The sequence below is a fragment of the Drosophila sechellia genome, chromosome 3L (genome assembly GCF_004382195.2).
Source record: "Drosophila sechellia strain sech25 chromosome 3L, ASM438219v1, whole genome shotgun sequence".
NCBI classification, from domain to species: Eukaryota; Metazoa; Arthropoda; class Insecta; order Diptera; family Drosophilidae; genus Drosophila; species Drosophila sechellia.
Window position 1 is genome coordinate 400,376 of NC_045951.1, and position 21,500 is coordinate 421,875.

Genomic DNA, 21,500 nt, shown 5'->3' on the forward strand with positions numbered 1-21,500 from the left:
GATTTCATGTCATTCCTGCTGCATTTCTGGTGACTGTCGCCACACCCAAGTCTATAAAGTGTAGTTCATCGTTTATTGTGTATTATTTTAAAAACACTCTACCTCCAGTAAACAAATATGGGGAGTGTTTCATTTGGGGAAGGCGATTTTTCAGAACATTACCCATGCGCTGAACGTCGGTCGGCTGAACGGTCCCCGTGCTTCTGTGGATTGATAAAAAATGATAAAATCAGTCGCGGCAATACTGGCCTACGCAATTTCGATTATGTTCATTTATTTATATTAAAAGTAGCGAGGAACCAGTCAATTACGTGACTATCTGCGGGAAGCGGCAGCAGTGCGATATTGTAATTGCTGCAGGCACGGCGCTGTTGAAAGCAGATCTATAAACACAGAACGAGATGAATAAGTGGTGGCAGCTGTTTCTTTTTTCTGTTCGTGGGCGCAGGCAAGAAGGCACACAGGATGTGCGTGTCATCAGACAGGCGCGCCCGAATCCGAGCCGGAGACTACCCTCACTTGACCTGCGCAGGGCGAACACACCCTGGGGCACATCTCTCGGCACGCACATACTTCGCTGTGTTCTTTTTGGGTCACGTGTGAAAGGAGGACTTAGTTCCGAAATCAAGGGCGGGAAACTAAAAAGCATGTCTCACTTTTGACTTTACAATTGACTGGTTTGCTACTTGAACAGTGTCCGTTTTGGTTAAACTGTACTAACCTGCGTAGAAACTCCTACTTCCTTCTTTTTGAGCCCCCAGTTGATTGAGTTTTGGGGCGCTGCGTTTTCCGCATGCTGCGCTTGCGGTTTTCGCTTTTCCTCTCTGCGTTCTCTTCGTTGCGCTTTTTAATGAACTCCAGTCGCATGCGAGATTTGACAATTTGCTCGGGGCGGCGCATCTCCTTGTCGTTTCCGGTCAGCCGCTTCTTAAGTTCTAGCTTTAAGTTGTGTCGCGCATGACGACTGACTGGGTAGCGCTGGGCATGGCTCAACGGCTTGGCGTTCTCGTCATCACTGCCTGCATTTTCGCGCTGCAGCTGGTCCTCGATCTTAGACTTCTCCTTCCACTCAGCATAACGACCTGTTTTAAAGGAGGCAGGAATCCACGCACCGGACTCGGTCCTAATTTTGTTGGCTCGCGGATCTTGTACAGAAACCATTTTTTTCTTAATTCGGTCCCACTTCTTAAGGCCGGGCTTGTGCTTCACTTCCTGGGATAAGTCGCGGTCCGACACCGAAAACTCGGCGTTCTGCGCCTGCCGCTCAAAGTTGTTAATGGCCAGACCATCCTCTGTGTGCTTGTCTGCCGACTGGTACGGCACATAGTGATCCTCGTCCTTGTTGTTTATCTTCCGCTTTTTCTTCTTTGGCTTATCCTTGTAAAGGGCGTCCATGTCCTGGAGCCTCTTGGGCGCAACGACTTTATTGAAAGTACTACTAATAGCTTCCTCGTCGGCGGTGGGCATTCTGCATGAGCTTGGTTTTGACGCCTCGGTCGTTTTCTTTTCCTCGTCGATATCCTCCTCTGCGCGCTGCTGCCTAAACTTGTTGATTACTTCCGCATGCTGCATTCGTTTTTCCTTCATAACGATGAACTGCGTGGACTTTTGAGTGGTGTTAAGTTCAAAAACGGTCTGAAAAAGGCACAATTACTGATAAGTGAGCGAACATTTATCGTAAAACTGTTGAGAAACTCACACCACCAGGACGGAAACTACGCATCTTCACCAGTATATCGTGCTTTTCCTCCTGCAACTTGCGCTCTGTGGCGCTCACCTTTGCCTGCGACTCTGTTGATTGTCCACTAGCTTCAGCCGCCTGGGCGAGCACAGGGGCAGCTGTGAAGAAATCCTCCAATGGCTTGAGCGCAAAGAATTTAATTTTCTTTACACGCGCATTGGCATCCGTGGAGGCTACTGGTCGGGAACTCAAGTACTTTTTGTAGGCGTTTTCGCTGGTGCGCAATACTCCGGCCTGCAGAAATACATGTACAATTACGTATCATTAGAAACTTTAATATGCAATAGCCTGCATTTAAAACTTACAATATGGTGACTATTCTTTATATCGGTCACTGTGAGGTGCTCTTCCTCGAGCAAATCTTGCGGAATGGTTCCCAATGCCGAGCTGTCGTGTATATTAAAGGGTCTGTTCAAGAACAAGTGCAGATCCAGTAGATGTGCTGTGTCGTCTGTGGACACAATAGAGTATGCGGTCCCTGTGCGACCGGCGCGTGCGCAACGACCTACCCGGTGGACAAACAGTTTCGGTTTACCTGGGAAGTGCAGGTTCACCACAAAGTCTAGACTGGGAATGTCAATACCACGCGCGGCCACGTCCGTGACTATTAGCACGGACACCTTTTTGTTCACAAATTTGGCGGTGTTTATTTTGCGAGCAGCTGGATCCAGGCTGGAGTAGACTGAGGCGTTGGAGATTCCAGCCTCAGTAAGTATGTACGAAATGAGTTCGACATGGTGCTGCGTACCGGCGAACACCACGGTTTGCGACTCCACCGGAATAACATACTTAAGAAGAACCACAAGTGCTGTGTAGCGGTCGTCTGGTCGACAGTAAAGAAACTTTAGAGCCAGTGCATCCGGGAGCTTGGACTCGACGTCTAAGCGAATAAGCACTGGGTCGTTCAGTCCGGCACGGGCGAACTCCACTAGCAGTTTTGGCAGCGTGGCCGAAAACATGACCGTCTGCCGGGACGACGGCAATCTGTGCAGCGTTTCGTTCAGTTGCTCGCCGAATCCCATCTCGAAGAGTCGATCGGCTTCATCGAACACCACGTACTCTAGGAGAGCAATTAAATTAATTTCTGCTTTTATGCTCCGCAACTATCAACTCACCTATGGAATTGAGCTTCAAGTCCATTTCTACACACAAATGCAGAAAACGACCTGGCGTAGCGACAATTACGTCCGGGCAGGTATGTATGGCCGAGAACTGTGAGTCCATGGAGTCGCCACCTAGCACCAGAATGCTCTTCAGTTCCATAAAGCGACCCAGCTCCTTGATGAACTTATACGTCTGCACAGCCAGCTCGCGCGTCGGGGACAAGATCAGGGCACGGGCTCCCTTTGTGGGCTCGCGCCTCTGTAGCTTTTCAAAGAGCGGAATCAGAAAGCAGGCCGTCTTGCCGGAGCCCGTCTTGGCCATTGCCACCACATCGCGTCCCTCAAGGATCAACGGAATCGTTTTCCGCTGTATGGGGGTGGGAACCTTGTAGCCCCGCTTGGTGATGCCCTTTATCAGCTCGAAGCCCAGTCCCATGGACTGGAATCCACCACTCTTGTTCTTCTTGGACTTGGACTTGAGAATGTCGGCGCCCCGGTCGCTGGTGCCGGCATCGTTGTCCAGTGATGGAAAGCCTGGTATTTCATCCGCCTGCTTCTTACGCTGCCAATGCAAAGTATGTATTGAAACCTAAGCAACAAGAGACAATTCCCTCTTACCATATTTTTTTTGTTTTGAATAAAAACAACACGTGCAAAATCGATGACTATTCCACACTATCGATAACTCCATAAATTAGCCAACACCAATTTCTTAAAAATTGACTAACGCTACAAAATACCGCATTGTAGCTGGCGCTTGGATTTTCATTTGGCTAACTCGCATTTTAATATTTATATTCATTTAATATTCATAAAACCTCGACCAAAACGGTAAAATAAAGGAAATAATAGAGTGGTGCGATTTAATAGCTATGGCTATTCATTTTTCTTAATCGTTTACAAGTTTATTAAATAAATGCTACATCTTTTCCAGATATTGGATTGAAAATGAATTTTTAAAATGATATATTTCTATCAACATGCGAATTTTCTTAAAGCTCTCTTAGCATTCAAGTTAATCGAGTTTCAATAAGAACTGGTATGAAATAGTCATTAGACTGGCTGCTTTACAAATGCACTTATAGACTCAATATCCTAAATATATCTTATCGAACTTACATTAAAAGTATATTTGCACTAACTAAGCGTCCTCTCCAAAATCCAAGTCGGCCTCCGACTCCTGAACCAGCACTATCTGCTCCAGGCGGTCAATGCGCCTCAGCATTTCCTCTTTTTCCCGCTGAAAGGAGTCGGCCCGCCGCCGCAGTTCTTCGTTCTGACGCCGCAACTCGTGAAGCTGGCGACAGATCTCAGAAGAAGTTAGCAGCGGCATCACGTTCGGAGATTTCGGCGGCTGCTTCGTCGCATTGACGATTGTCTTCGCAGGTGCCGCCCCGTTGTTTACTGTGCATTGCCCGGATCCTGCCGAGAGTGAAGGTCGCAGCTGTATCGTCTGGACGGTGCCCACTTGTCCCCTAAGCGAACTGCCCGACGCGGGATGGCCTGAAGGCTGTGGGGTTGGTACCGCGGCTTCGTTCTGGCTGTGTGATTCTTCTAGCGAATTGGGATCCAGCGGTCTTTGCAGCGAGGGGAGCTTTAACTAATTAAGCAGCGTTCAAGTAAAGTAAGCAGGTGAGCTGAGAAACTATTTCATATTTACCTGTCGAGCCTGCAACTGGCGCATGTTGACTAGCTTTGTGCCATCAGGAAGATGCCGCACCATTCCAGAGCTGTCGATAAGGCAAGATCTTATATATTTCTGCAAAATATGTGAAATCAACGTACCTTGCCAAAGAGGCGGGTATTTTCTGAAGGGACTTTGGCGTGTTGTCCGATCCGTAGAGTTTCTTAAAATCAGTCAACGAGATTATGCGTATATTCTGCCCTCAAATATAAATTATTATAGGAATTACCGAAACAAAACAATGACATGCATACCTTGTTCTTGGCAACTCCTGCCGGCGACGGAAGATCCTTCTGCTTTAGGACATTCATCCTAATCTTGGGATGAGAGTTATTAACATTTGTGCGGAGCGCTACGACTGAGGGCCGGACATTTCCATTTGTGGATTGCTTGCCGCTGATGCCCGATTTTGTTTCGTGCAGCAGCATGCGTCCTCCTTCCGAGAGGACAAGTTGGCGTCCATTCTGCAACGCAGTGTTCAGCATTTCTTTCGAGGCCTCGTCATCGTTGTCCTGCACCATGTCTGCGATTCCGTGCGTCTTGAGCATGTTAAGCGCAGTGTTCCGCAGCACGTTTGCATCTGCCAGGGAAAACATGTTTTTATTCGGTTGATATCGCCGAATCTAGTAACTTACGGCCTCGCATGTTTTCTAGGACATCCATTCGTTCTTCAACCGACATTTCTCTGTCGTCAAGGGTTTTAATTACTTCCGGTTCGTCCATTATTGAGCTGACAGCTTCACTGGTTTCCTTCTGCAAATCAATGGAGAATAAATTCAAATATGATATAATTTTTTATTCTGCGAATCAATGGGGAATACAATATATGTCACAATTTTTGTAAGGGTATCAGGAATGTAGGCCAAAGTTGGGAATTTTCTTGCTATTAGTTTAGCAAACAAATACAAGTTGTCGAAAGTACATACTCTGGTCTTATGTGTTTGTTGCTGAAGTTTGATAAGCGCAGCGTGGGAACAGCGAAGCAAAACGTAAGTAAAACCTCATATTAGGTAGCAAATATCGACCTTCAGCTAATTCCTTCAAGCGCACTCACCTCCGATTCCTCGTTGAACTTCTTACTGGCCTGTGCCTGTCGTGCCGCTTCTAGCTCCGCCAGCACATCCGCTTGTTCCGTGTACACGGCAAGTCCGATCGGTGTCTTGCCGAATTTGGAGACCAAGGCGACATCTGCATGGCACTTGAGTAGCAGGCGCACAATTCCTTTGTGTCTTTTCTCGACCGCCCAGTGCAGCGGGGTCATGCGAAGCTGACACAGGAATGTTGGTTTGTCATTTTAAACAGTCATTGTTTATATATTCTTACCATGTCGCGGGAGTTGACGTTGCACTTTAGCGCCAGCAGCAAACTGACTATCCGCTCGTGACCGTAATAGCAGGCTAGGTGGAGCGGCGTTCGGTCTACCTTGGTCTTGCCGTCCATGTTAATGCCTCCCTGCAGGAGGATTTCGCAAATCTCCAGCTGATTGTTCATGGCGGCAAAGTGAAGTGCCGACATACCTAGCCAGTCGGAAGCGAAGGGAGCTCCATGCGCTAGCGCCGCCTTGACCCCCGCCACATCGCTGTCTCTGGCGCACTGGAGCAGCTGTTTGCCCAGGTCAACGCATGTGGCCGGACCCACCAGGATCCCCTTCTTTTGCTGGACATCACCTTCGGTGCGCTATGAAGGAGTCGCCTCGGTTAGTGTGGCTTACAAGCAAGGTACCGCGAATCTTACGATCTCGTAGTGCATCAGGTTGGTGTTCTCCATGGGGTAGACATGACCATCCGCTCGGAGAGTAGCAACGACTTTGCTGGCGCTGAAACTTTGCATTTTAGCAGGCGAACACTTTCAGCGACGAGTGAAGGCCTATAATTGTCATTACTGCTATAATTTTATTAAGCAAAGGCTAAGAATGGCTTTAATTATGAATGTTTACGTTTTTAGATCTCCGCAGTGTGACCAGACGTAGAAAAGTCCTTAAACTCACCTATCGGATAAAATTGTTTCTGAGATGGCTTTCGTCATTGCATTATTTACTTCAATCATGTAAAATCATATTAAACTTAAATAATTTTCTGCCTCACCGTTATTCTTACATTTAAATTTAAATCACATCTAGATCCCGTAAGACATTACTTGATCAAAAGAATAATACGAAATATAGGGCAATCGAAGCAGAATTTATTTCTATATCCCAAAAGGGAGGAATAGGTATCGATAATCTCTACATGTCGAATATTTCTGATCGATATCAAGTACGGTCACACACTCTATCTTTATCGTATTTACAGTTCGCGGTTTCGAGCTTTGCAACACGCAATGAGTAAACTAAAACTAATTTTGTGACTCGGTAATCAAGTAAATGTGCAGCGGTCTAATTTAGTTCAGTGTTGCACGTGCAAAATACATCCTCGTAAATGGGTTATCGCTGCGAGAGGACAACTAATTTTTTGTTCAGTTTTCAAAGCTTATGAGGTATGAAAAGAAAAGGAAGTAACGGTAACGACATCGGCTTGTTGCTTTCTCCACTCCTCTTTCATCAGCGTCATGTGTGTGAATGTACAAGTGAATGTGTGTGCTACCCTTAAAATTCTCAGTGAATATTATTGAAATGTGTGAAATGCAAGCGAAAAAATCACAAGCGTTTTAAAATGCAAAATATGGGATGGATAGCAAATGGATACGTACGAACAATAGTAAGTACATGTGTGTAATATTTCCTATTTTTTATTATTGGTGTTAAAAACAAGAGACTAACAATCTCTTTCGTGCTCATAAGCGGCCATTTAATTCTGAGTGGCCATTTCTGATCTCAAACAAAATAAAGAGAAAAAAAATATGTTTCCTTCTCTTTCTTCCGTCACCATTTTATTCTGGGTTGGTTAGGGAGATTGTTAGTAATTAAAATATATCTTCGTCTCTTTCTTCCACCGCCATTTTACTTTGCCATGGTAAGGATGAAGATATGATATTGTTAGCAATTAAAATATATCTTTGTCTCTTTCTTCCACCGCCATTTTACTTTGCCATGGTAAGGATGAAGATATGATATGCAAGGTTAAGATTTCTAAAGCAGCCGTTTTTACTGCGTTGCGCCAAATTCTCTGCTATTGGTCTTTCTCTTAAACTTAAAATTTTTAAATAGTTTTCAAATTTATAAATTTGTTAAATTTGTATTTCGCAAAGTTAAATGTAAACCGAAATTTGGCATTTTCGAAGTTTATATAATCATCGAGATAGATTTGCAATAAAAATGTTTACCTAATCCTAATGAGAACGATATATTTGTTTTGCAGGAATTGCGTAAGAGTTCAAAGAGCTTAGTTCATAGGTGAGTACATCCACATAATTCTTATGAAAAATATAAAAATGGGAACATTAAAATTATTGATATTATTGAAATGATTTTGTAAAAAATATGGAATTTACATTTCAAAAAGTATTAAATATATGCTATAAAAACAGTGTGATGCAAAATGAGACCTATATATGTATTTAACTAAATAACAGGAAAAGGATTTCGGGTCCGTACATTTTTTAAACGTTCCAATTAATTTAAGGAGATTGGCGATCGGACGTTTACAAATATTTATTTTTAAACAAGGCAGTGTGAAGTGTGGCCCTTGCTTGGATAAAAAAAAATCGTGCGAGGTTCTCTCTTCTCTTTTCGTTCCATATTATCGCTTTCAGAAAATTCGATATCATCGATAAGTGTTTTCCCTTTCAAAAGTCTTCGTCTTCTCAAGACGATCATTCCAATCCGATCCATTTGACTACTTTTATCTGGTGCATACCCGATTTGACTGCTTGGACGGAGTGGGATGTGTGAATGAATACTATAAAACGCTTGAATTTTGAGATTATAGAGACGTAGACGGGTAGCGACAGTTTGTTTCAAAAGATTAACAAGCCCACAAACTGCCTAAAACTTGCAAGGCCATTATATTATTTGTCTATTCATTTTCGATCGATATGCCAACAACATTTATGCCATGCCCACTCTAATGCGTCAATGAATGCGACTAATCCAGGTGCCCCCCAAGGTAACTTGGTCCACCTCATCGAGTCAACCGCGTCCCTCTAAGAATAATTTATCAGTTAACCGGGAAGCCTCATTTTTTTGGTCTTCACGGCAGGTAGAGACCGCATGTAGTATTAAGAAGAAAAACAAAATCCCTACATCAATGGAGTGTCATTCTTATTATTACAAGTAAAGTGAATTTCTATATTTATTTTGGCACCTTGTAAATGTGACAAGTGATTAGAATTGTGGTTCTTCTTAATTATATAAATGTACATCATAATAAGATTTTTATTTTCTTAGAGCTAGAGTACTGAGACACTATTATTTATATACTTTTCCGTGTGCGACAGACTAAATGATTCATAACGAATATGAATACCAGAGTTCACAGATGAGCAATAATTTCAGTTCCTGTTAAAGTGATGTCACTGTCGGCTTGTAGGGAGAGTCTGTGAAGGAAAACATGAATGTTAAAGGAATATGAATTGAAGCAGTAAGATGATCGCCAACCTGAAGATTGTAGATCGCCTTTCTCATCGAACTTGTATACGCGAGCATTAATAATACTCAGATCTGTCTGACTTGATTCCCTGTAAAAAAAAATGATGGCCAATTAAAAAATTGTAGCTTCGATTCGAATATTACAACTTACACATTAATGGCCCACCAGGATTTGACGTGCAAATTCTTGCCAAGAAGCAGAATAAAACCAGCTATGGCCAGGCCCAGAATGCAAATTCCACTCCAGAAGTCAATGATGAAGAAATGCTCTCTCACTCTGGCCATTATATATACGACTATTTCCCGGATCCAGACCGCAAACACGCCCACTATGTAAGCGCTAAAGGCATAGAAACTGCAGGAATATAAAAGATAATTAGGTCTATAATAAAAACAGCTTTAAGGCAATCTTACTGCGTCTTGACGATTTTCAGTTGAGTGCCCAATATGTACTGAGTATCCGATGGCAGTTCGTAGATGGAAAAGTACGCCTTGAGACAGCATACAATGCTGAATATCAGGAGGAGTGCAATGGGTCCGTAGTAGTAGATCAAAATACCCCAGGTGCGAACTGAAAATGCATAGACAACTCGAAATTATACTACGTTGTACTTTCTTATTTAACCTACCATCGAACCAGCAGTAATCTTCTCCCATGCCCGGCTTAAAGTGCTTGGGCATCTTGGAGTCCTGGGCTAAGGACACCAAAAACCGAAGACCAATCACCGCAAGGACTGCCAGAGCAAGAGACAATCGACGAACGGAGCTCCTAACAGCCTTTTGTTTAAACTTGAGCAGAAAGTCAAGACTGCAAATGGCCAGAAAGACGAAGGAGAGCATGATGCAGAAGTAGGCCAGAAATCCTTTGGGATACATAGAACAAAATAAGTCATCCAGTTGAAGTAGACAAAATTACTCAACCTATGTCCCTGCAGGCGACATGCGAGAGCTTCATGGGATTCTTCAAGGCCAAGTAGACCAACAGGGAGTAACCCACGATCATGGACAGCAGGTAGTAGATGATTAGCTGGCCATAGTGGCTTTTACGGGCATCCCTCACAGATCCAAGTAGAGAGAGTATGAAAATGTTTATAATGATGGCTATAATACTGCCTAGAAGGGAACAATAGTTAGAATCTCGTCGAAGGTCTTCAAACAACACGACTCACAAATGGCGTAAATCCAAACCCGGTAGCCCGTTTGAAAGCGTTCGCAGTTGAGCGGAGTGAGCTCCCACTGCTCCGGCTTGTGCTCCAACGGGCTAAAGCAATACTCATCCGTCGACCACAGACGATCGTCCCGCCGTAGCGTTCCATTCTCGAAGAGGTCCCATTGCCAGAAGTTATCGTGCTTTTTGTCCACGAATTTGTTTCGGCAACCCAGCTCTGTGCGCACCACAAAACGATCGCGAATGCGTACTTGATCCACCGTCCTATTTGCGTAGGTGAGCTCCACGTGAGTGGACTCGCGTACTTGGTGTGGCATCGTGCAGTTCCAGTGCTTGGCATCAAAGACGAGGTTCTCCGGACAACAGAAACTGATGCAGGGCTTCAGCAGACAGACGCAGCCCCGCAGATGCTTCTTGGCCCGGTACTCCACTCCATCGATCACCTTGAAGGAGTACTCCGCCATCAGATGCGGTGGGACCACTACTCCAGCGTATGAGTAGGAGCCATCCTTCATCCGCAGCCCATCCGTAATGTTGACCGTGTGGGCGTAGGCACAGGGATGGTTGATACTGGCGATTTCCAGGGACTTTACGCCCAAGGAGAGCCATATAACTAAAAGAATTATCAATGGCGAGACCATGGCTAACTGATCCACGCTTGTTGGATTTTTGGTCGATTCGTTCGTCGGCCTGACGTCACAGGCTGATCAGCTCGATAATTAAGTAAACAAATATGAGAAGCGATCGCCGTTCGCTTTGAGCAATGCACGCACACTCGCCGAGTCACAAATCTAAACCAACAACAATGGAAACCCAAAATTGACAACGAATGTGACGCGGGTCTAAAAACGGCTGCGATTGCGACAACGACACCGACAACACCAAAAAGAACAACCATAAACATAAAAGTTTGGTGGAGAGTCTCTCCTAGCTAGTCGTCTTGCCTCTCTCTAAACGACAAACCGGCAACCGCAACGGAGCTCCATGCTGGCCAAGAATAAAAAACAGACTAACTGATTAGCCGTTCCCAAAACCAGACGCGACCACAAGCAGCCGGCAAAAAGAGCGATTGGGAGACTCACAACCCGTCCCGCCCCTCCTCCTAGAAACCGACGTGGAATCTCAACGCGCTCGCAACTTGCACATTCATACCTTAAGTTATAAGCATTTAAGCCATTCGAGTCATTTCCAGAACTATCTTGAGATAGATATAAAAGGTAATTAGATTATTTCCAACCCTGTTCTATAATTTATTGGCTTTGCGACCGTAAGGAAAATCAAATTTTGAACCGACAATCCAAATGATCCAAACGACTTTAGCACCGTAAACGATATCTAGCCAGTTCACACACCTCCAGGTAGACAAACTTTTTATAGCCTGGAAATGCACCTAAATATTTTTGGTTTTGGTTTTTAAATATTTAGGTGCATTTCCAGGCTATAAAAAGTTTGTCTACCTGGAGGTGTGTGAACTGGCTAGATATCGTTTACGGTCTTCAAGAATATTCGAAAAGATTCGGTAACTTTCGTCAAACAGATCCGCTGAGGAAAAAACATCGTTCAATTTTATCTTTGGCTTTATTAAGCTTGGAATACAATTATAATTCTTGTATTTTGTTTTACATTAGTTCAGAGATAATGCAGATATGGAGAATGGTACATTTATGCAAAGAGGGTATACAGTAATCAATCAACACCAATCTCGTTTTAACAAGGCACATTTATATGTTACGTATATATGCTGAATGCTTACCTTGGACTTAGGCTAATGGTGAATTACAAATTTGATCTCTCAGCGGGGTTCGGAGAACCTTAAAATTTTGCTTGCATAAACAGTAAATATGGCTCTGCATAACTTTCTTATACAACTAATCAGGTTGTTCGTGGTCACATGGCATTAAAAAAAGAAAGAGAATTTGGGTGGGGTGGGTTTTCGTGGTAGTTCTGGGGGATAGGGACTTTCTCTTATAGTAGTGTCTTTCATAAAGTTCTATCCGTATGTGGATGCTACTGCGCGAATTTATAGATATCGACTTTAAATGTTGATTACAGAATAATCTCATGATAGGAATATGTAGTCCTAAAATATGAATAAGTGATCTTTATCTACAGAAAGGAACGAAGTGTTCGCAAAAATCCGAGGACGATCAAGTTGAATATAAATGCGATTAGTCCTTCCTGATCTGCACGCATCCCGAGGTATTCAATGCTCTGCCTATGGCAACTGCGAGTGCTGTGATCAGCGGAAGATGGTAGTTTTCTGCGGATCCACGCTCGAGCTGATCACTAGCGGCTTCTCCACAGATGGCTTCTCGTGCAGCGACAGATTGGCCACGCTGCTCGACGTGGTCTTGGTGGAGTACTGGCTCTGACGTTGGTTGCTGCCATCGCGAACACTCGAGCATCTGTGTTCGTGTGAAGTGGTGGAGTGGTTATGACGTCCATTGCGTGGGCAGCGTGGAATAGACAATGGCGGTAAATCTGATTAGAATTGGTTCGTTTGAGTGCTTGGATTTTGAGTTAGGGAAAAGCAAACACATTAAGCGATCCTATAGGATATAAACAGGTTACCTTCACCAAAACACAAAAATGGATGGTCGTTATGATTAGTTTTCGAGGGGTTAGAGGTTATCAGGGTTATCTAATGGTTGCTTTCAACTGGGGTTAACTACACTGTCTACTACATCTCCACTTCCGGAGGATTACCTGTAACCATTTTGATTAGATGGCTATCTTCGGGGTCGGACTTGGGTCGGTGGCATTGCTACCGGCCTTGTCAACAGCCTTAAGGTGCAGCTTTCTTGGCAGCACACTCGCGTCAGAAGTGATGGAAGTCGAGGTTGTGGTCGAGCTCAGGCCATTCGAGCGCCTCTTCTCCAGGAGTCTTCAATGAATAGCGATCGATGATGATCAAATTTATGTTGAGACACATGCACATATGGACACACATGGTGGATGCAAACATAAGTTTGTGTTTAGATCAGGGCAATTAGGAATGGTACTTCTGTTTAGTAGCTACAAAGACGCGACCGGACTGAGTCACCGAGCTAGGCGGCTGGAGATTCAGTGCTGTGTTGGCTGTCAGTGTTCGGTTTAGAGTTAGTCTGCAGGCAGTGTCTGTTGGTGTTGAGCTTGAGTTTAAGCAATATCGAAAGAGGTCTGACAACGAGATAAGTACAACATATAAGGTTTAATGTAATCAGAAGTTGCGCGCTGCCAGAACTTGAAGTGCATATGTATTCCTATACTCTCCAACGGGTTTTCCATCTTAGTGCAAGAGATTTAAGGATCGTGGAATAAGGTAGGAATCATATAACCCGAAATAGTCATTTTCTTGATTTAAGCGCGGGTTAGCAAAGGCCACAACAAACGAGCAACCGCGCTAAAGAGGACCTGCTTACTACAATCGACGAAATCGATTCAGACTTCGTGTGAATGAATACCACTAGTGGATCCATTGGCAAAGGCGTTGCGGATCACCACCAGCTTGCGGATCTGGTTGGAGGCGTCCATAAACCGCTGCTTCATCGAGAACGAAGTCGGTCCCATCGTTACGCTCTCAGTCTGCCGCAGACTGCGCACACGTACCGTTCTGAGAATAGTCGGGGTTACAGATATGATGGTGGACAGAGTCAGAGACACGACACACAAGAGGGAGTCACGAGTCGTGTGAATGGACAAACGCCCAGTGGGCGGGACAGGACATAACGTGGAGTTAGAGTAGATAGAGCAACACTTACCTGTTTGTGATCAAGTGCTTGACCTTCTTCTTCATCACAAACAACATGAATATGAGAAAGCCCTGCATGGCATTGGCCAGATCCGAGATATAGAAGAGCTTTGACCACCCCTTGTCGCTGCCCACGAAGTACGAGATGAGCTCCGTGAGCCAGGTGATGCCCATTATGAGAAAGAGGCGCAAGAACAAGCCGAATCTATAGTTGGACCAAGCACGATAAAAACGTCTTTGGGGGAAGGTGGATAAGAAATACTGAAAGGATGACACTCACTTGTCCTTCTCGGTTCGTAGGTTCTTGGTGCTGTTCTCACTCGCAATTATCCGGGCCATCTCGCGCTGCACGCCGTGAATCTTGATCGCAGTCATTATGAACATGATGGTGTTGGCAACAACGATGGCCAGAATGGGACCGTAGAAATAGATCATGGCTGCCCAGTTGCTCATATCCAGCCAGCAGTATACGCCATCCCCAATACCTGGCTTTAGGTTGTCGGGCAAATTGGAAAGTTGCTGGGCGCAATAGGTGAAGGCCAGGAAAACTAGGGCAATACCCCAAGAGTAGAGCGAATAAAACAGGAAGCGTTTCTTCTCCTGGAATCGGTTAATTCCTCTCGTCCCTCGGAAATTGTGCCACAAGTCAAAGCTGATGACACTTAGCCACATGTAGGCGCCCATGAAAAAGAAATAGGCTGTGTATCCGAACACTTTGCATGTAACACCCGTGGCATCAACTTGATAGAGTTGCACGTAGCACAGCGAGGAGTAACCCACGGTGAGACCTATTAGATAGCAGACCAAGCTCTTCCCGTGCTGGTTGCGTAGCTCGGGAATCAATAGGTAAACGGCTATGGTCAGCATCATGAAGGGAATGGAGAACATCATGGCTGGTGCAAAGAATTTAGGTCGGATTAATAAAATGCTGTTTAGAAGAAGTAAAGGTCACCGTTCCACTTACCATACGAGTTGATAATCTTTACCGTGCTATGGTCGTCCTGCATGTCACAATTGGCCGGATGTATGGTGTAGAACATGTCCGATTCGTTGACGTAGGTCGGAACCATGCAGAACTCGTTCTTCCTGATTAGCAGTTTATCGTCCACACGGAGCATGGATCCGTTCTCGAAGAGTAGATAGTCATCCCAACTGCTGGTCTCTGGCTGCAGGGAAAACATCTTGGGGCAGGGTCTGAAGCTTTGGATAGCAAACTGCGTGAACATGTTGACCAATATCGTAGACTCGTTGCGGAAGGTTATATTGAGCATAGGCGGATCTGGCCACGTTCGGTTGTCCGTGTGGTCTATTATGCATCCGTCAACCTCAGAGTTAAAGACCTGCCGCCACGGGCAGCAGATATTCAGGCAGGACTTGAACTTGCAGACGCATCCCCTCACGTGTTCCCGAACCTCTATGCGCTCCGTTAGCGAGCTGTGTATGTAGTCGTACGTCCCGACCAATTCTGCAGGAACTATTGTGCCGTAGTAATCATAGCTTCCGTTGGGAAAGAGCCTATGGCCCGTCAGGTTCACCGTATCGTAGAAATTACAGGGCACATTTGGATCGTCTATGGTGTGGTAGTGGTCTCTCTCGGCCATAACGTAAGTGCCGAAGGGAATCCCCGGAATCAACCGGAACACGACTAAGCACAGGACGCCCAGCACTGTAACTCCGCAGTAGAGGGAACCTCCAGGCTGATGGATTTTCTTCGGCATGATGGAGGTTCTGGAAGTGGTAAAGCTTTATTAAATATTATTACACATATTTGTTTACTTATTCACTATTTAGCCTTTGCTAGGGTATTCTTCTAACGTTTATATATTCAGTTAAATATAGTATTACACTTAGTCATGAGTTACATCAGTCGCAACACGCAGCAATTAAGCCTTAGCAAGTGAAGCCACTAATTAAGACCTATTTGCCGATTAGTTAGTCGTTTAATGTTTATCTAAGCGAATTCACTAAATTGGGCAATAGACCAACATCTGGGGACACATTAGCGGGGACGAGTAGTGAATGATCTACGCAGACAACAGGTTGTCGAAAAGAATTAAGGAGGCGAAACAGGATAGCGTCACAAGCAATTAGCAGCCAACGTGTCCCATGGGGAGGAACCAGGGGCGGACTACCCACGACCTGAGCGCCATACTCCGCGGGACATCAATCATAAGGTCAGCCACGCAGGGAGTGCAGACTGAGCAAACATTTATGGATTCGTGTTAAATTGATAGTAACTGCCATCGTCTGTCAATAGAGGTGGCAGTCTCCCCGAACTCCACTCCACTCCAATCCCGATCGGCCCACTTTTCAAGCGCTGCTAACGAGCCCGTCCATAAATTCATTACCAGTGCGAAAAGTTATACCGCTCGCTATCTTATCTGGTATCATTAGCCTTTGGGGCCAACTAATTCATTGATCCGCTGATTGTTTGCCTTTGGGGGAGGACAGGACAGGACAGGAGTGTGGGCCACTAAATTAGTCCGAATTTATGGGAGGCGAACAGGCGGAGAAGGACAAACACATTAAACTCCACACAGTTGGCTAATGGGGAAAATGAATACTGGTAGTGGGAGGGGGAGGGGGAGGGGGAGGGGGAGGGGGAGGGGGAGGGAGAGGGATAGCCAGAGCACTTATCTTGCGGTGGGAAATTAGCATAATTAATCGCTGAGCACATGCACTTGGGAAATTTCAGCGGACCAAATTCAATCGTATATATCTGCGCACTTTAAATGTGCGAATGAGTGCTGCGGATGTTTGAAAAATAATCAAAACATGCGGAACATTAAAATCATGAAAACAACTGGCCATAAAATTGAATTATAGCCAGATTCTCGAAATTTCCTTGCCCTCGCGAGTGCGCCAAACTTATTTGATAAAAGCAATATTTCTTTTAAATTTCATTTTTTGTTTATTTATATTTTTATTGCCAAACAATTATTCTTGCTGAATTGTTTGACTCAATTTTTACCCGAAGAATTACACATCAAGATATTTCAAAATATCAACGCACGAAAAGATTAAATATTCAAATCGGAGATTACAATCATTGAATGACTAATGACGTTTGGAAAGTGATTCTACGAATAGCGCCACATACATTCCCCATCTGATTGATTGCATATATAAAATTCGAATGTACAGAATCGAATGAAAAGAATTGGGAAAGTTTAGAAGCCGCTCTACTAAACAATATAGAAAGACAGTAATTTGGTTTTGATCAATATCTTTCTATCACAAGTGTGCGAGAAGCCCGTTTCCGATTTTGTTTGATAAGTACGAACTTTAATCGGAGTACGATGGCTAACTTGAGATATGTTTACGATTTCGTAGCGGACTCGTATCAAATTTCTTATATGTGGTCGGTAACCGATAAGATAAAGTCAATTGGGGCAACGACGCCTGCTAATATCTGACAAAGGAGTATGACTTTCTTGTTTATTTATATAGGTAGAATGGCGACATGAGCGACTTATCGAATTGAATCCCCACTTCTAGTTAAATACGTGAACCATTTACTTACAGATGACAGATGGCTATGCGACTTCTTAGGTTTTTGGCTTTGGACTCGCTTATTATCTGGTTGATTATCACAGTTTGCGAATTGTCCATGGTCAGGATGTGGCTGAGTAACTTCGGCTCTGAGTGATCCAGTGGCTCTAAGCCCTCCTGAACGCCATTAATTCTCAATTAACTTTGGCGAAACCCTCGGCATTCAACGCATTGAAAATTTATCAGTCCGGAGTCACAAGGCGTATACGCAATTTAAGCAAACTGCGACACCATTCACATATTAAATCGATAATGACCGAACAATACAATAACCATATACTATGTGCGTTGTAAACTACACGGAAACGAATTTAAACTCAAGTGAACTGAACTCACATAAATAATAATCTGCGCGTTTTTTATCCGCATTCGGTTTTTATGCAAACTGTCTTGTTTTTTGGGTTTTTTCGTTGATGTCTTTATTCAACCACTTTACTGCTTATCACGTATGCCACAAAATCACTGGAAATATTTCTCAGATGTATGCCCATTATCTTGCCGAGGGCTGCGCGGTTTTCAGTCCGTATGAGCAGCGAAACTAATCGCCAAACTCAGGAGACACTACTACCGTGTGTGAAATCCATAATGTGAAGTCACCACACCGGAGTCGAACTGTGGTGAACTGCGGCGGGTTATCGCTTCTCTAGATAAGAAGTGGTTACAGGGTCCAGTCTTCTTTTCCCCACAAACAAACACTTAACAAAACAATTTTTAATAGCCAATCCATTGACGGGCTGCTCTTGCTGCTCTACCCCATGCACGAATATTTCGTGAGAAAATTCCAACTGGAGTATTTTTAGACCCCCGATGCTGATGCCTCTGCTGTCCGTGGATTGTAAACAAAGGCGGGCGGTTCTATCAATTGATTGCCATTAGAGTGGGCGGGTGGCAAGTTCGCCAAATATTATTCCACTGACACCCAACATTTTCAAGGGGAGAGAAAGGCTGGACAGTCAACAGATCCCGTTCGGGAACTCGAGACCCGGGAAGATAAATGGCCGTCAGCAGGGGGGTCTGTTAGCGCTCATCGGTTTTGATGAAACTCGTGTCACCGGCCATTTTGAACATTTTGATCGGCACATAAATGGGAACCCCACCGAAGTTCTTATTTCTATAATATTCATAAGTTTCTGTTGTGTTGTATTTCTATTAAATGCTGGGACCTAACGAACAAGGCAGCCCAAACGAATCGATGATCGTTTTCAAAACGAATTAACTTACTAATGGATCCCATTAATAGTCTTGGCATGCTGCATCTAAATCTCATTTGGAAAGAGAAATCCCTGCTAGTGGTTGCTCAATTCATACTTTTAGACTTTTCTGCGTAAGGTATAAACATTACTTAGTTTATGGAGTGCTAAGTAGTTGGATGCATGACATTACAGGAAAATGATTAATGTGTTTTGTTTTTGTGAGTGAGATCTCTGGTAAGACACAAATCAAGATAGAAAAGCCATTGGGAAACACAGTTCGGTAACTAAAAAATCATTCCACTAATTAATTGGTACATGCACTTGGCTTATCATGGAAATGAATGCACAGCGGGATACACGATGGCCCCACCCGAATCTCTAATGTCATGATAATAACAATTGAATTAAACTTTAGTCGTAAATGCACTTGGAAAGTGACCTAGAATATGTATGTACATGCATAAGTATACACTTAAATACTGGACATGCTTTCTATATGTTTATATAATACTCCGGGGTGCATGATATATTTTTATTTAATACTCAGAAGCTAGGGGAAATTGTAGTGAAATAAACAAACCTCAAAGCAAACAATAAACAATATTCCAAGATGTTTCAACAACAATTCCCAGCCAAATGTGCGAAAGTGTAAACAACATTTAACAAATTCGAATTCTGAATCGAAAGAAACAGTGCAGACCGATTGGATGACCAAGGTGCGGCCTTTGCGGGGTGGCCAGCCATTTCACTATAATAACCAATTTTCCCAGTGACTCAATAAAATTGCATCGAGTGGAAGCAGTTGGGTAAACAGTCAGTATTTGTCACGTAATTAGTAGTTTAAAGCTTTGATTTCTAAACCGATGTTTTCAAACTCGTAAACGCAATGGCCAGTAAACTTTTATGACCATTGCCTGAAATCGTACCCGTTCCTGTTCCTACAAGTGCGAATCTTGGCAACTGAGTCAGACACCTTTGTCAGCACAATCCCAACCAGGTCCAATTTAATTTGTAAAATGAAGTGCTAGGAGCCATTATATGAACAATACCAGTAGTCGGCGTGCACTTACCAAGTTCAGGTGATGAATACTACTCGTAATGTAGGCAACTTAAAGTGGTTTGCTCGGCAACAGAGTTCTTCCTGTTGTTGTTGTTGTTCTTCCTGTTGTTGTTGTTGTCCCAGCTCGCGCACTTTCCAGTTTTAGATCAGTGGGGAACTTTACGAACGTCAGTATCAGTACCTGAAAACACTGGCCAGCTATTGATGGGTAAACAAAAACAGTCGGACCTCTGTGAGAGTCTTTTGGGGTTTACGGGTTTTTTGTCGCCTTGCGAAAAGGCTTTAACGAAACATGGCTTGGGTTTTAGGTTCGACTTGCGTTACAAGTTGTGTGTTTTTAGCCGGTTTGCTTATGCAAATTGGACCGGGGAAGAGTCTGTGGCTCAAGGCGGGTAACCACATAAAAGTTTCTCAAGAAATCAACAGATCCTCATGTCCATAATGGGTATAAAAAAAACGTCTCTTTCCCAATACTTTTCGAAACGCACTTGCTATGGGGAATTCCCTGGAAGGTGGGTGTGGGTGCGCGATCGGGCAGCGAACCGGTTACGATTGTTTGGAATTCCAGATACCGGCAAAATCACACGCTAGCTTACGAATTAATTAACATTGAGATTCTTAATTCGCGGTTCCAATATAATGATAGCAGGTTTTCGATGGAGTTTTCCGAGTTCCGACGGAACAGCTGCACCCACGACCAGCGAAGTCTCGAAGCGAACTGGGGAGCAGGCGCCGCCAATACTCAAGGAACTAGCAGACATATAGCAGACATATACCAGAGCCCTGTTAGAGGTCTGTTAGCCGAGTGCTTTGCCGACCGCTGCTCCGCTAATTGCAAGGCGGGCGAAACAAGACCGAACCGAACAATGCGAAATTTGATCGAGTGAGTGCCAACAGAGGCTCGATTGTGTCGGTGGGCAAACAAAACAATTATCGGACGATGAATGGACCTCTTGAGTGGAGCAGTGGCCCCGGGCGAAACACGGGTGCTGACTCAAATAGCTGAACTTACAAATTAATTAGCAGGGCGCCGGAGCAAACACCAACTGTGTGAGTTCTCTCGCCTTCGGCAAGAGCGAAAAAGAGATCTTTGTTTTGATCTGGTCATTTCTCGCCGATCGACTGCTTGATAACGTACCGTATTCTTGGTAAGGTGATACTGATTAGTTCTTTGCTGGGGGACTAAGCCAAGCTCAGCTGCTGATAAAGCATGCGACATAAATCACAGTTGACCTTGGACCATGACTAGAAGAGCTTCTGCAATAGACTGAAACACTATTGTCGTTTTAAATCACTTAGCGTAACATTATTGGGTTATATAAATAAATGCAACGGCAGATGTAAGCCATTAAAAGGAAGCCAAGTCCCACGTCTCCGAAACGGGAAACAAATCATTAGCACGTACGGATATTTAGTTTAAGTAAAACCACAACTCGTGCTTGGAATCAGCTGTATTTGAACAGGCCAAGTACAGCGCATAACGCTGCTGCCCAAACCATTCATGGATTAATAGATATATATATACATACGATTAGAGATCACACTGAATCTGCTTTCTGCGACGAAAGCGGGACAAATGATTCCGGGCGAGGCTTGAAAGACTCTAGGTGCTTCTGCGGTATTCCCTAAAACCGCTTGCCTTCATTTCAGCGAACTTCAAAATAAGAAAGAAACTGGTTTTGGCATTGAACAAGCAAATCAGCACGAAACAATTGGCGATACATGAAGAGACAACGCGACTGTT

The 21,500-nt window shown here is 44.2% G+C and overlaps 4 protein-coding genes and 2 long non-coding RNA genes across 20 annotated transcripts in view; 2 read left to right on the forward strand and 4 right to left on the reverse strand.

The window, feature by feature from the left end:
* Positions 1–59: 59 nt before the first annotated feature.
* LOC6610172 (ATP-dependent RNA helicase DDX54) lies at positions 60–3,530 on the reverse strand. Its single transcript, XM_002034744.2, has 6 exons — positions 3,463–3,530; positions 2,857–3,406; positions 2,047–2,801; positions 1,700–1,975; positions 722–1,635; positions 60–203 (listed from the first exon to the last, which is right to left on the reverse strand). Exons 1-5 carry the CDS (start codon positions 3,463–3,465, stop codon positions 736–738), a joined length of 2,484 nt encoding a protein of 827 aa, XP_002034780.1. The 5' UTR covers positions 3,466–3,530; the 3' UTR covers positions 60–203; positions 722–735.
* A 76-nt stretch (positions 3,531–3,606) lies between these two features.
* On the forward strand, positions 3,607–3,962 carry LOC116801024. Its single transcript, XR_004361723.1, has 2 exons — positions 3,607–3,700; positions 3,779–3,962. It is a non-coding gene; the product is annotated as an uncharacterized LOC116801024 (long non-coding RNA).
* Positions 3,724–6,486, reverse strand: LOC6610173 (caskin-2). 3 transcript variants are annotated; one of them, XM_032718259.1, is made up of 10 exons: positions 6,465–6,486; positions 6,263–6,394; positions 5,852–6,205; positions 5,583–5,795; positions 5,455–5,475; positions 5,164–5,281; positions 4,783–5,108; positions 4,630–4,724; positions 4,505–4,574; positions 3,724–4,444 (listed from the first exon to the last, which is right to left on the reverse strand). In XM_032718259.1, exons 2-10 carry the CDS (start codon positions 6,356–6,358, stop codon positions 3,986–3,988), a joined length of 1,752 nt encoding a protein of 583 aa, XP_032574150.1. In that variant the 5' UTR covers positions 6,359–6,394; positions 6,465–6,486; the 3' UTR covers positions 3,724–3,985. The 3 variants fall into 3 exon arrangements, with proteins under 3 accessions (XP_032574150.1, XP_032574149.1, XP_002034781.1); XM_032718258.1 differs by having other exon boundaries at positions 6,263–6,482; XM_002034745.2 differs by lacking the exon at positions 5,455–5,475 and having other exon boundaries at positions 6,263–6,481.
* A 321-nt stretch (positions 6,487–6,807) lies between these two features.
* The window catches only part of LOC116800947, a 97,403-nt gene continuing 82,710 nt past the window's right edge, over positions 6,808–21,500 (forward strand). Inside the window, exons 1-2 of the long non-coding RNA XR_004361693.1 lie at positions 6,808–7,224; positions 7,825–7,859. This is a non-coding gene — a long non-coding RNA (uncharacterized LOC116800947). The remainder of the gene's footprint in view (positions 7,225–7,824; positions 7,860–21,500) is intronic.
* On the reverse strand, positions 8,740–11,220 carry LOC6610174 (probable G-protein coupled receptor Mth-like 9). The gene is made up of 7 exons (XM_002034746.2): positions 10,223–11,220; positions 9,975–10,166; positions 9,683–9,916; positions 9,468–9,624; positions 9,205–9,408; positions 9,063–9,142; positions 8,740–9,001 (listed from the first exon to the last, which is right to left on the reverse strand). The coding sequence occupies exons 1-7, from the start codon at positions 10,860–10,862 to the stop codon at positions 8,967–8,969; spliced, it is 1,542 nt and encodes a 513-aa protein (XP_002034782.1). The 5' UTR covers positions 10,863–11,220; the 3' UTR covers positions 8,740–8,966.
* Positions 11,781–21,300, reverse strand: LOC6621276 (G-protein coupled receptor Mth2). Of its 13 annotated transcripts, none has more exons than XM_032717785.1 (6): positions 17,475–18,056; positions 14,916–15,679; positions 14,232–14,844; positions 13,962–14,186; positions 12,928–13,105; positions 12,536–12,626 (listed from the first exon to the last, which is right to left on the reverse strand). In XM_032717785.1, exons 1-5 carry the CDS (start codon positions 17,561–17,563, stop codon positions 12,943–12,945), a joined length of 1,854 nt encoding a protein of 617 aa, XP_032573676.1. In that variant the 5' UTR covers positions 17,564–18,056; the 3' UTR covers positions 12,536–12,626; positions 12,928–12,942. The 13 variants fall into 13 exon arrangements, with proteins under 13 accessions (XP_032573675.1, XP_032573678.1, XP_032573686.1 ...); XM_032717791.1 differs by lacking the exons at positions 12,536–12,626; positions 12,928–13,105; positions 17,475–18,056 and adding exons at positions 13,407–13,813; positions 19,767–19,954; positions 21,286–21,300; XM_032717792.1 differs by lacking the exons at positions 12,536–12,626; positions 12,928–13,105; positions 17,475–18,056 and adding exons at positions 13,407–13,813; positions 19,767–19,937; positions 20,895–21,021.